The 14,252-nt window shown below is 42.8% G+C and overlaps 1 protein-coding gene across 3 annotated transcripts in view; it reads right to left on the reverse strand.

The window, feature by feature from the left end:
• The window catches only part of Myh10 (myosin heavy chain 10), a 122,409-nt gene that overhangs the window by 53,623 nt on the left and 54,534 nt on the right, over positions 1–14,252 (reverse strand). For all 3 annotated transcript variants that reach the window (XM_052196902.1, XM_052196903.1, XM_052196904.1), the window contains exons 6-8: positions 13,737–13,829; positions 2,961–3,024; positions 2,036–2,134 (exon numbers count right to left, since the gene is read on the reverse strand). In XM_052196902.1, coding sequence (XP_052052862.1) covers positions 2,036–2,134; positions 2,961–3,024; positions 13,737–13,829 — 256 coding nt within the window. The remainder of the gene's footprint in view (positions 1–2,035; positions 2,135–2,960; positions 3,025–13,736; positions 13,830–14,252) is intronic.

The raw sequence follows: 14,252 nt of genomic DNA on the forward strand, positions 1-14,252 counted from the left end.
TCAGACATCAATTTAACTCAAACATCAATTTAAAATCACCAGACTGAAATATCTTGCCACCTAGCACATCGCTGGCACATGTTTCCCTGTAATTCATGTAATACATAAACACACACATTTTCCAGTATTGTTTCAATAATAAAAAGAAAAAAAAAGATATTCACACTTCTGCAGGTTTTGGTTTTGGCATAGTAATTTGTACAACTTACTATTTGAAACAGGGTGGCAGAGAAACAAGTAAAAATTCCAGATTTATATATCTGCGCCGTCATTAAGTTTTGAGACCCTTATTCTGTATTTTCATCTTAGCAGGTAGTTTACAGCAAATCTTTTCTGGGGTCTATAGCAACACAACCATGAATATAAGACCTGAGCCCTGTATGGCCCTGCTGGTGGGGATTGAGCCAAGAACCTTGTGCACAACAAACACACACACACACACACACACACACACACACACTACCACAGAGGCAGCCCCAGCACAGAGGCGGCAGCCCCACCCCCAAAGCTAGTTTGCTCAGCGGTTATCTTGCTTTTAGAGATAGGAAACAGGTCACATAGTGACAGGGAGTGAGGTGATAGCACCAGTAGCTACTCACACCGCAGGGGCCACGTGTTAAGAACAACTTTTTTTGGCGAGTACACTCAGTGGTGCTCAAGGCTGTTTCCCACTAGGGGCAGACAGACAGAGCAGGACTCCGTATGCCCCAAACAGGCACATGATCAGGCCCCAACCTCTGCTTTCCCTGTAACTAGTGCCCTTGCTCTTCTGTAGAGGAGTCCCATGGATTACTCCTGTCCCCAATTTTTAACTATGTCACACTGAACCTCTATTAGGAACGGTTTGCTTCCCCCAACACCTTCTTTCTTTGAAAATCTTCTGATTACTTCTAGTCACAGACTCATTACCTGTCTGCAGATGAAAGCCTCAGAGTCCTGTTCTTTGCCAATGTATCATCTTGAGTGGTCTCCTTTTAGCAATCCTGTGTGTGGCTGAGTTTTTAACTGCTTGCAGGTTTCCCTACTTAATTTCTAGTTCCATGTACTCACAGTGCTCTAGGTAAGAAAAATCCTTCTGCACTGTGCATCTGTTGTAAGGCTACATTTTACACACACACACACACACACACACACACACACACACACACACACACACACACACGTATAATGACTGTGCTTGTACATTGAGCTTAGGACTCAGAATACAAAAATTGTACATTGCTCACTGGGGAGCCCCTGGCTGGCCTGAAACTCACTATGTAAACTACACTTGCCTCAAGCTCTAGAGGATCACCTGCTTCTGCTTCCTGAATGCTGAGGTTAGACCACACTTGGCTTTAATTTCTTTTTCAAATTAAATGTATTTATCTGAAGAACTTTACTTTCCACTCTGCCCAGTGCTAAGCTTCCAGTTCTTGTGATTCATATCAATAAATACTCACCCACTGCTTACTTGTTCTAGTACTGTGCAAATACAGTCTACGCTTAGTTATAAATCAGGGAATAAAAGCTTCTATACTTTATTAATTTATTCTTTTACATTTCCACTGTAAATGTTAGGACAGAGTCTTACAAAGATAGCTTTTGCCTGCCAGTGGTAGTACACACCTTTAATCCCAGCACTTGGGAGTTGGAGGCCAGCCTGATCTAAAGAGTGAGTTCCAGGACAGCCAGGGCTACACAGAGAAACCCTGTCTCGAAAAACCAAAACCAAAACCAAAACCAAAACCAAAACCAAACCCAAACCCAAACCCAAACCAAATATAGCTTTTAATTTAATTTACGACAGAGTCTCCTTATGTGTCCCTGGCTGTCCTGAACTCTCTATGTAGACCAGGCTGGCCTTGAACTCACAGAGATCTGCTGGGCTCTGCCTCCCAACTGCTGGAATTAAAGGTATATACCACCACATCCAACTCCAATTTTATTTAAAGAAAATCTCAAAAGCTAATACCCAAACTCACACACCCGCCTCTTAAGTCCAATGGTCAAAAAGACAACTGAATACCGGAAGACTAAGAACCCCGATACTTACACTTCAGGTGTTCCCCTGCTCCAGAGAGCAACTGATAAAAGATATGAAAGGTGCGTTCATCTTTAGCTTGACGAACAGCACGAGACTTTTCTAGAAGGTCTGAGCAGAGAAGGTTAAGGATGTAATAACTAAGAGAGGGCCCTTCTATAATGTCTACACACAACTTTCTTTCTTGGATACACATCCAATCAACACACACACACAAACACAACACACACACACACACACACACACACACACACACACACACACACACACACATACTTCCTTCAGGCCACCCTGTTCAATGATATTTCTTAGGATTATTTTAGGTATCTGACATGTCCCGTCTTTGCTCTAACTTTATTAACATAAAGTGAAAGAACTTTAACTCTATTAATTCCATAGATTTGTCTCACTGACTAGGGTATAGCCTAGGACCACAAGAACACAGTCAACAGCAGGGAAACAACCGCAGCTGTCCAGGCCTGCACCACGGGGTGGGGAGGGACAGGTCTCTCCACACTCAGGCCTACAGGTTGGTGGCTGGTTTAAAGATCTGTTATTTATTTATATGACTCTACACAGGGGGCCTGGTTGTGGGTTTATGAGCACCAGTACATGCAGGGCCCATAGAGGACAGGAAACTGCATTGGGTTCCCTGGAGATGGAGGTACATGCAGCTGTGAGTTGCCTGACATAGATGTGGGAATCAAAGCAGCGCCCCCTGTAAAAGCAGTGTGAGCCGTGGAGTGCCGAGCCAGCGTTCCAACCTCAGTAGTCTGCTTTTTAAAACAATAAGAAAATCCATACCATGTTGGAGCTGATAACCAGGAACTGAAAGTACCTGCATGTGTCACAATGTCGCCAAGTTCTCCCACAGATGGCTACTTATGGCTGCAGGAGAATGAAGCCACTATTTGGACTCAACTCTGGAAAAGGATACATGTTTCAATGTTGGCCCCAACAATATAGCCAGTTACATCAAAGTTGATCCGGATAAACTTGCCCTGAAAACAGAGAGAGAGAGAAGTGGACATGAGTGATGTCATGGAAGAACTGAACACTGCTGAGGTCAGGCCTGGTTCTGTCTGCAAGCCCCATGCTCCCAGAGGTAAGACTCAGACCCAAGATATATTTACAAATACCTTGGCCATGTAGCTAGACTCTTCTCTGACTAAAATGGTAACTTAAACATAAATATAACATAAAAGAAAACATAAAGATAACCCATTTACCCTAACCTACATTCTGCCAGATGGCTGGTTCCCTGTGCTCAGGTACCATAGGTCCATCTCCCCACATCTTCCCAGAGCGATCTCCCAATGCCTGGCAGTATCCCAGAATTCTTTCTCCTCCTGTATGTCCCACCTCCTATTTCATGCCTAAGCTATAGGTCATAGGCTTTTTAATTGACAGGTGTTACATCTATATATTATATAAGATAGTCTTTCTACAGAGCACTATAATAAAACAAGACAATATGCCCCATCTCAAATACAAAGAGAAGCCTCATCAGTGTAACAAAGGAACAATAGGAAAGAACATGTCCTAGACTATGTGACAATAAAGCTGGAAACTGACAGGATGGATCAATAAGGTACTTAGTGCTTGGAGGGCCTCAGTTTGCTTCCGAGCACCCATATCAAGTTCACAACCATGCGTAACACTGCATTTTCAGGGCCCGGCAGCTCCTCTAGCTTCCCCAGGGACCCATGTACAAACTACACACTCACACAGATCTGCACATACAGATAATATAAAGGAATCAACCCAGCCAGTAGAACTTGAAAGCTTTTTCTAAGTACTCTGGGGCAGGAGTTGTCTCAGAGGAACGCCACAGCTAGTCTTCAAATGTTAGGTTTGAAATTTTGAATAGTAGAGATCAATTTGTAGGAAAATAGAAACGAATCCATTGAAAAATGGAGTGTGAGGGACCATGAATAGACCACTCAAACCAGAATGCTTTCTTCTAAAATGCCAGTTTTATAAACACTCAGCCACTTGACTCTTATGTACCCTCGAGGAGAAAAGGCTGGGGGTATGGCTCAGTGACAGAATGCTGCCAAGCAAGCACAAAAACATTCCAAGGAGACAGAGAAAACAGTGAGTGTGCATAATTCTGTGATAGTTATTATTACACTGAGTACCCTAACTGGTAAAGACAGCTTAACCAAGAAAGGTGAGACAAAGATAAATCTGATTGTGGCTTACTATACTTATAAGATATAAAAGGCTGATTCAAACACTTCCTAAAACAGGACCATGAACAATGAGTGAGGAGGGCTGCCCTGGAACTGTTAAGAAGCATGGTCGCAGGAAAGAACACTGCTAATACTCATCGGCAAGCTCTTAGCAGCCATCCTCTGAGGGGGCTGATTCTAAAATTGAGGAATGGGAAGGACTTTGATTAGTCATTGCACGAGTCATATATATATGAATCTTATTATGCAGTTGCCTTTGGCATCTGTTCACTGCAAACTTTATCACATATATACAAATGCACACAAGATGAAACTTCTGGTGTATTGAATTATGTTCCTTGAAAGTTAAAAGTAGGCCATAAAAAAGGTATCTCTAGTCCACACATTTTACATATTGAGACAGGCTGTGGTGGTTTGAATGAGAATTGCCTCTAGGCTCATATATTTGAACGTTTAGTTCCATATTGGTGAACTTTTTAGGAAGGGGGTGTCACACTTAGGGAGAGTTTTGAGGTTTCAAAAGCCCACACCAGGCCCAGTCTTGCTTTCTCTATCTCAGCTTCTAAAACTTGAGATCAAACTTGCCTGCTTGCTGCCTCACTCCCCACCAGGATACCACTGTCATGTACTAACCCTGTGAAGCTGTAAGCAAGCCCCCAATTAAATGCTTTCTTATATGAGCTGCCTTGGTCCTGGTGTTTCCTCGCTGTAACAGAACAGTAACTAAGACATAGGCCAACTTAAGGATGATGCAGTGGTCACTATAGTAGCCTTGCAGGCAACCTTGGCTTCTAAAAATTACTATTTATTTGTATATGTATGTGTCTACATGGGTTTGTGTTCTACAGGTGTGGCAGGAGTCCAGAGAGACCAGCAGAAGCTGTCAGATCCCCAGGAACTGGAGCTGCAGGCCATGGTGAGCCACCTGATGCTCATGGTGCTGGGAACCAAACTCAGGTCTTCTGAAGAATAGCAAGTGCTCTTAACCAGCAAGCTACCTTCCCAGCTCCCAATCCTACTATTCTTATCATTTTAAACTCTGGGGTAAGGTGCTGGGGCTTGAATATGCCACTCAAGGATGGATGCCATCAGCTGGACCACATCCCTAACTGTTATTTTAACCTTTTCAGCATAGATGGTGACACGTATAAACAACAATCTGATTCCTGGGATGGTGAAACTGTGCCACGTTTCAACACAGAATGAGAATAAGATCACTAACACTCCATCTGTTTCTAAGACCTAGGAAATGGTCCAAAGGATCCACATGCTGATTACAAGACAGTGCATTTTATTCCACTTTAAAGATGTTTATTTTGTCTTTGTTCCTGGTCCCTCCCTAAGAAAGAATAAAGTTAAACCATTACTCCATATGGATAGTTAACTGTTGGGGGCGGGGGAACTCTCAGAAACTAAAATTGGGTCCTGATGTTATAAAAAGCGGGTTAAAATTCCCCATAAATTTTAAGCAGCTGTTCCAAACATACAATAGCTCACTGAGTTAATTAAGAGCTGCTATTTTAAGAGACAGTAGTCAAAAGACGGTATTCTTATTCCAAGGCTACAAAGCGCACATTGCCAGAACTGCCCAAGCATAGTTCTCAAGCCTCTTATCTCAACCCTGCAGGAAGGTTCATCAAAACCTTCTGTGTCACCTGATTCTAACTTAAAACAGTCCGATCACAGAACTCACTATATCCAGTGACACTGACTTACAGAGTCAGCAGCACCTCTGACTTCGACACTGATCGTGCCACAGCACACTGCTTAACCCAAGTAGAACTGTCACATGATTTAGCTACACCAGGCTGGGGATGCATCATCAAGTCAGCTTAGGAGGGACACCTGTATCCCAGCAGTAGCCACACGATCAAGCCTCAGACTCAGTCTGGGTGCCTGTCAGCAGATATATGTACATATAACACAAGCTGTGTGCTATTTTAAGGACAACTGTGGATGGAACGGGAGGGTAAAAGTGAGCCGATTCATAGGGAAGAGGAAATGCATGCCAGGGGAAAGATAATAGAGTCCAAAGAGAAATGGGAGAAAATTCAGGTTTGGGCTTTCAGAATTGTTACCTTCTAAGGGAATGTTCTAGAATAATTCAGCTATGTGATTACCGACTTGGACGAACACTGGGGCTCTCGGCATGGAGTGCTCCAGGCTCCACGAGTTCCTAGCTCAGGCCTTTACCTAACCAGGTCCACAGCCACCACGGGCATTACAGTGTGGGCCAGATGCTTGGGAGTAATAACAGGTGTCAGGGACAGGCTCTAGTGAGGCCAGGATGCAGGAGTTAAGGAAGGGAAGGGAGAGGGATGCTTTGTCTATACCCCATCAATGGCACTAGCATTTCTAAAATTAGCACATGCAAAGTTCTAGAACTGACTCTACCTCAAAAACATAAAAAAAATTTGTAAAGTTGAAAATTTACCCATTCCTAAGCCAAATGGCACTTATGCAAATATCTGACAAGATGGTACCCAAAGACTCTGATAACAAGATAAAGTAAAATTTTAAAACTCAAACATTTCACTGAATATGCTCAAATAACCCCAAAATTTAAATTTACTAAATTTCAATGTTAAACCTTTAACATTATAAAAAAAAGGGGACAGAATCTGTAAGTTGGAAAGCATTCTACACACACACACACACACACACACACACACACTCATTCCAAATGAATGTTTCTAGTGAAATACAAATCCAGACTAAACTGAGAAAAAAAAAAAGAGTTGGTCCTCTCTCTTAAATATTAAGTGAAGAAACTCATGCTAAATATACCCACTCCACATTTGATCTCCATGAAGTTAAGATTATGGTACTCAGAGCAGTCAACCAGAATCTCACCAATAAAAACGCAAGGAAAAAGGCCACAAATATGACCAAACACTGCACAGCAGTCATAGCTATACTCTGCATATTGGACAACATTCACAGCTAACCTTGGCTTCACAATACCTGTGGGAAATGCCTGCTTATTAACACTGAAGTGCACCCCAGACTTAAAATACAAGTCTCTTAGGAATTTCATTTTAACAAGACAACCTGGATATTGCCTGTTTTAATTCTATAATGAAAATTCAGTATCTTAATTAGTTTATATGTTTTGAATTGACAGGCTTTTCTGGTAATTTCCTGGAAGGGCTATCACAGCGTCTGGAGTAGTAAGATGAATGAATTATTAGTTAGCAGCTACTACAGGGCAAAGGCAGGCTCGTTTTATACTCTGTTATTAGTTCCCCCTTCCTAGTTTGGCACCTAACACAACTATATATAAGCCATGCTTTACTTGAGCAACACTCATGATGTATATGTATTCCATTTTAAATTCCATTCTGGAGGCAGCCATTTTCCTTAAACAAGTTATCTTCACGTGAAGAGCAGTGGCTAGGGCTAATCCAAAGGCCAGATGGCCACCACAAATGTTCCAATTACTCTAATCTGCAAACCACTCCAGAAGCTTTGCTGTTTTTGCATGTGAACTAAGTGGCCTGTTACTTAATGTAATGGATATTAGAAATTACCAGGATAACAGGAGTAGTGTTGAGATAGGGAGGCAAACCCTCTCTACCTAGGTCTGAATACGATGTTAAGACTCTGGGTGTGAGGAGCTCTGCACAAGGCTTGGCCCCTTGAGGGTAAATGGGGATGCAGTACAGATCTGGTAGGCTGGCTTTAGAGCAGACTGTACCCACCCCATCTCTGATACTGTCACACAAGCTACAGCTGTGGTCGGAGGACTTAGGGGTTTTAATGTTTGTAATACATATAAGGGTGTAAACCTGTAACTTGATATCATTTTAATCTAGGAATCAAATCAGAGGGAGGTGCCTATACCTTTACCTAGCTTTAACTACTGGAAGCTAATTATCTACCAGAGGCCGCATCAGAGATAAATTGTTAAATTGGCTCAGGTTGGTTTAACAGTAGAACATAATCAATAAAGAAATAAGCACTCATGCAAATAGCTTTCTGAGTGATCTGTCTGCGGCTTCAAGCCACCATGATGAACTGAAGTCCTGTTTCAAAGTTGCATTGTGAGAGAGCCATTGTCCATAAATTGCCTCCATCTGGGATGCATTTCGTCTCTCATAAACAGTGCCGGACCAGCTGTGGGTGATTGTTTTCATAAGGCAGTACTCTCCTGAAGAATCCCTTAACACGAAGCACATGCCAGCATCTTTAGAAGAAAAGATATCTCCAGGAAACTAGCTGGCTATATCAGATCAAAGAAATAGAACCGAATGGCTTCTAAAGCTCAGAGTCTATAGCTTCAAATATTTTCCCTGAGAGCATGTGGCTTGTAAACAGCCACTGCATGAAATCTTAACTGTACTCACAACTCATCTTTTAGATCTAATGACTTTCAGGATGACATCAATGCTAATCCAAGGCCTGTCCTGTCCATGGAGCCAAATGCCTCCCGAGTAACTCCAACCCACACTCCTAAAACGGGAACTCTTAGGGAGTTCAACACAGAGTGAGCGACTGCAGGACACAGCGTGTCCCCAGAATGCTAATGAAGGCGAGTCCTGAGGGGGCAGGCAGGACTCTAGTGTGCCCAGCAAGGCATTCCCCAGGCCTAGAGTGCAACTGGCATTTAGGAGTATTTTGATGAAATGGATCCTGTTGAACACATTTTCTTACGTTGTGAGGTGGGGAACAAGGCAGACAAAGTCCCCACTAGCTGAGCTCAGGGGAGGGGTGACAACCAAAGTGACTGGCTGTGAGAAGAACACTTTGCAACCACTGACGCCCTAAGCTGGGACCGGGAATAGCAGAACTTCCTCAGAGGGTGTTGTGTCAGCTGGGGGCGGAGAGAAATGTGGTCATATCTCAGGCACATTCTGGAGGGTTAACCAACTGGATTCCTTGCAACCTGGGAGATGGGCCAATAGAAAAGGTCTGGATTCTTAGGGATTTTGACTTCCCAGGTTTTTTCTGTTTGTATTTTGCTTTAATAAGCTTAAGTAGCTGTTTTTGTTTAATTTATTGACATAAAACATAATAGAACAAATTCTGAAAGAAGGAACATTTCCATTTAGAGTATGCTAAACCTTAAGATCTCTAAGATACTGGCAGAGACACTGGTTGAGCAGCAGAATTGCTTGGCAAAGAAGGGATGCTAATAATTAACTGACTGCATAATAAAGCAACACTCAAATCTAAATTACAGCAGAGTCATCATCAGAGGGTGCTGCTAGGACCCAAAGGTTGGCACAGAGGGCCACCCAGAGGAACCTCAACTGAACAGTGCTTAATCCAATGAAAGTAATTACATAATTGTTTTTTAAGAAACTACTAAAATCAGACACCTGTTTTACTGTTACTTAGCTGATACCTAGCTCACAGAAAGCAACTATTTCTAAGAAACAAAGCAAATAAATGAACAACAACAACAACAAATCCCCATACTGTACGAAAAAGTGAAAAACTGAAAAAATACCTTTGCTCTTTGAATGAGAGCTACAGCTAAGAACACCACCTTAATCACTCAGGCGGGAACTTGGAGGACTGAGGCAGAGGCCACTGAGGAGCGCTGCTTACCGGCTTGTTCAGCTTGCTTTCTTATACACACCAAACCCACCTTCCAAGGGCATGACGCCACTCACAGTGGGCTGGGCCTGCCCACATCAATCATTAAGCAAAGAAAATGCCTGTAGACTCGTCCATAGGCCAATCTAAAAGAAGCAATTCCTCTTTCCTCTATCCAGGTGACACTGCATCCAACCATCAAAACCAAGCAGCACGTTCATACGCTCTGTACACAAACTGCAGAATGTTGGTTTCTAATCTAAGTGGACAGTCAAGAGCATAATTTTGCAACTCCAGCATAACTGACATTTGGGACCAGGTAGTTCTGTTGTGGGAACTGCCCTGTGTATTATGGGAGCTTAGCAGCACCTCTGACCTCTACCCAACAGATACTAACAGCATATCAATACCCTTCCCACTGCTGAATGTCTCTTGAAGAACCCCCAATGAAGAACCAGGAAGAGGGGCTGGATGTGGTGGCAAATGCCTTTAGTCCCAACACCTGAGAGGCAGAAGCAGGTGGACCTCTGTGAGTTCGAAGCCAGCCTGGTCTACAGAGTAAGTTTAAGGATAGCCAGGTCTACACAGAAAAACCTTGTCTCAAACTAAAAAAAAAAAAAAATCAAAAACAAAAAAACCAAAAAATTAACATTTAAAAAAATCAAATAAAATTTAAAAAGGAGTAATGTCAGTTATACTCAGGGCCACATGTCAACAACAGAGATCCTCTAAGGATCTGGGGTAGCCAGGGATTGTTAGTTGGCCCCATTACTGACATTAGACAGTTTTGAAGTTCCCTCCTAGCGTCAGAACACCAAAAAGGATTGATACTTGAGAGTAGTTTTCTCTCTTAGATCGTTCCTTCTACGGGAAGGAACCATGCAGCGATGACACTTAGGCAGCTCCACAGAGGCGCAGCTGCCAAGGCCGGGGTGGGGGATTGAGTCTTATACCACAGCCGATGGGGACGGGACCTCCCTGTCAGAAGCTGCCTGCATAAGCCTGAGGAGGCGCCTCTAGCCTGCCAGGCCTTCCCACCACAACAGCACCAACCAACGATCTCATAACCACAACCTCACAGGAGACAGAACCAGAACTACCCAGCATTTCAACGTCCAGAGATTAAAAAAAAAAATGTTTACATCAGTATCTTTTGGGGTCGTTTGCAATAAGAAAACAAACACAAAAAGGAGTAAAAGCGTGCCCTGGCAGGGGTAAAGTCTTAGCATCTAGTAACAGCATCACTAGCTATTTACCAACAATAGACATAAGTAATGTTTTAGTAGCAACTTCTCTTTTCTAGGTAAAAATACTACTACTGTGTATTACACAGTTTCTCCTGTATTTAGACTGTGGTTGGGGGCAGGCTGTGTGTGTGTGTGTGTGTGTGTAAGGGGAGTCCAAAAAGATGGGTAGCTGAATGTATGTGGTAAAATAAAGAATTTTCCATGAAGTTGTACTTGAAAACCTTCATGGAAAAAAAAAAGTCACATACCAAAACTGAGAGCTCACTGCTTCTGCCATGCACTGACCCAGGGCTTTGCAGGAAGGGGAATTTAAGAATCAGTTATGCACAGGCAGGATGGGCCTCTAGTTCAAGTCTCAACAGACCATTTCTAAGGCAGGCACAGATATCCCTCCACCATCACAGGGATTCTCACCCCTCTTTGGACAAATAATTCAAAAGGAATTACTAAATAAACGTTGAATTAAGCAAACCTTCAAACGGTTCCTACTAGGAACAAACAATATTCCAATATTTCCTACATAACCTGGACACCCTCACACTGCAGCTCTCTGAGGCTGAGACAGACCAGCTGTGGTGTCCTCACCTCATGGTAAAGTCCCAGCCCCAGCACTTTAGAATGTATTTGGAAGAAAGAGCCTTTAAAATGACAATTAAGTGAAGTGGGTCTTAATCTACAGACGGGTGTCCTCATACAAATGGGAGATGGAGACAGGGACAGAGAGAGGTCTGGAGAGAAAATGGCTGTCTGTAAGACAAGGAGAGAAATCTTACAGAAAACTAAACCTGCTGCTGTCTTAATCCCAACTGTCAGCTCCATAAGAACATGTCTCTGTTGTTGAGCCTACAGTTAGAGGCCTTTGTTTACTAGGCGAGGCCTCAGTGACAACTGAATCTGGTCCCTTTCACTAGTCGTGAAAACCATGCCACCAAAAAATGTACATGCATTCCACAACTTTACACACTCAATTTTAAAGAGCGTGTAACAATGATACTATGTTCTCCAAGATGGTCTTCAAAGGATGGTTAGAAGGAAAGTACTTCTCGTCCTGGTGGTCTACTCTCACCAATACTTTAGGAGGGAGAAGGACAAATAGTCAAATTTGAACATTTTAAGATGAAATAATTGAACAGTAACTCTTGGATAATAGAAAAAAAAAATTGTCCCTTACTCAAGCTGAGGGGGGAAAAAAGCTATCAAGGAACCGGTGTGGTTGAATAGTTAAGAAAACAAGCTTTAACCCAGGTGTAGGGCGCACTCCTTTAATCCCAGGGCTCGGGAAGTAGAGGGAAAAAAAATCTCTGAGTTCAAGGCCAGCCTGGTCTACAGTGCAAGTCCCAAGACAGCCAGGTCTGTCTTCAAGACAGACCCTGTCTCAAAAAACAAAGAAAGTAAGTTGTAAACAGAAGTCATACTAGTGAGAAGCATCTTGCCCACATCCCATAGAAATAGCAAGTTATAAGAAGGACAGCTCATAGCTGAGTAGTATTCCACTGTGTAAATATACCACTTTTTCTGTATCCATTGCTCTGTTGAAGGACATCTGGGTTCTTTCCAGTGTCTGGCTATTATAAATAGGGCTGCTATCAGCTATTAAAAACAATGAATTCATGAAATTCTTAGGCAAATGGGTGGAACTGGAAAATATCCTAAGTGAGGTAACTCAATCACAAAAGAACACACATGGTATGCACTCACTGATAAGCGGGTATTAGCACAGAAGCTTGGAATACCCAAGACACAATTCACATATCAAATGATGCCCAAGAAGAAGGAAGGAAAGGCCCCTAGTCCTAAAAAGGCTCAGTGCAGCAGTGTAGGGGAATACCAGGACAGGGAAGCAGGAGGGGCTTGATTGAGGAACAGGGGGAGAGGAGAGGGCTTATGGGACTTTTGGGGAGTGGGAATCTAGGAAAGGGGAAATCATTTGAAATGTAAATAAAGACTATATCTAATGAAAAAAATTAAAAAAAAAAAAGGGACCGCTCATTACACCAGCCCCAGAGTCATCATTACACCCACTGATTTGTAAGTCCTCAACACACACCTTATCCGTCTCAGTCAGGGTCACCACCGTGACCTGTGCGGAAGCACCAGGACCATTAGCAATGTGGGGAGGAGAAGGGTTATGTGGTTTATACATGCCAAGTCACAGTTCATTGATGGAAGCCAAAGCAGGAAGTCAAGTAGGGCAGGAGCCTGGTGGCAGGAGCTGGTGCAGAGGTTCACTGGCTTGCTTCACTTCACATGGCTTGCTCAACCTGTTTTCTTACAGAACCCAGGCCTATCAGTCCAGGAATGGCCCCACCCGCAAAGGGCAGGGCTCTTCCCCATCACTCACTAATTAAGAAAATGCTTTCCAATGCTTTTCCAGCAACAACAGTGAACAGGGGCATTTTCTTAATTGAAGCTCCACCCTCTCAGATGACTACAGTTTTTATCAAGTTGATATAAAACTAGACAGCACCCCACTACCCATGCCAATCCCATAACAGAATTACTGGCAAAGATAAAGAAATAAACGGAGTGTGTATGCAACTATGTTTCCATATAGAAACATACGAAGTGAAATACAATTACAATCATATGTGTCTACCAGAAGTATCATGATATCTATTAACTTTAGCCTTTCTTAACATCTAAGAAGAAAAAAACAATTCATTTGCTCAAGTCAGGAGACATTTCATGAGAAATCTGAAGAATTTCAAGTTTTGGGGCTTTTCAACTTACAAATCGAGATGAGTTATCATTTTTCACAGTCTTCGCATTTCCAAATGATTCCAGAATTGGATTTGCTTGTAAAAGCTGCCGTTCAAGTTCCCCCTAAAAGACATCACAGATACACATAGACATACACACACATAAATAAGAACAGATGCACGTTAATCTCCTGTCTTTACTTTGTTCTCAGGGTGGAGAAAATACTTCACCCCACCCCCTTCCTGACACTTTCATCCTGCTGCCATCCGGGTCCTCTGCTGGCTCCGATTCCTGCTTATGACAGTGGATTTAACTGAAAGAAAAAAATGTCAGCATCCAGAGAGGGGTCGGGAGAAAAAAATGTCATGCTGGACAGACAACAATTTAAACTAGGCAGAAAATAAAATGTGGCAAATGGTTTCCATGAAGTGAAATCAAGTGTAACACTCGGCTTAAGAACACATTACTGCTGCTGTTGTTTGTGTTCTGCTTTGGATGAAGGATTTAAGATGGCTGACTGAACAGTCTCCACCACACCACACTGCC

This window comes from Apodemus sylvaticus, chromosome 10, assembly GCF_947179515.1.
Source record: "Apodemus sylvaticus chromosome 10, mApoSyl1.1, whole genome shotgun sequence".
Classification (NCBI taxonomy): Eukaryota; Metazoa; Chordata; class Mammalia; order Rodentia; family Muridae; genus Apodemus; species Apodemus sylvaticus.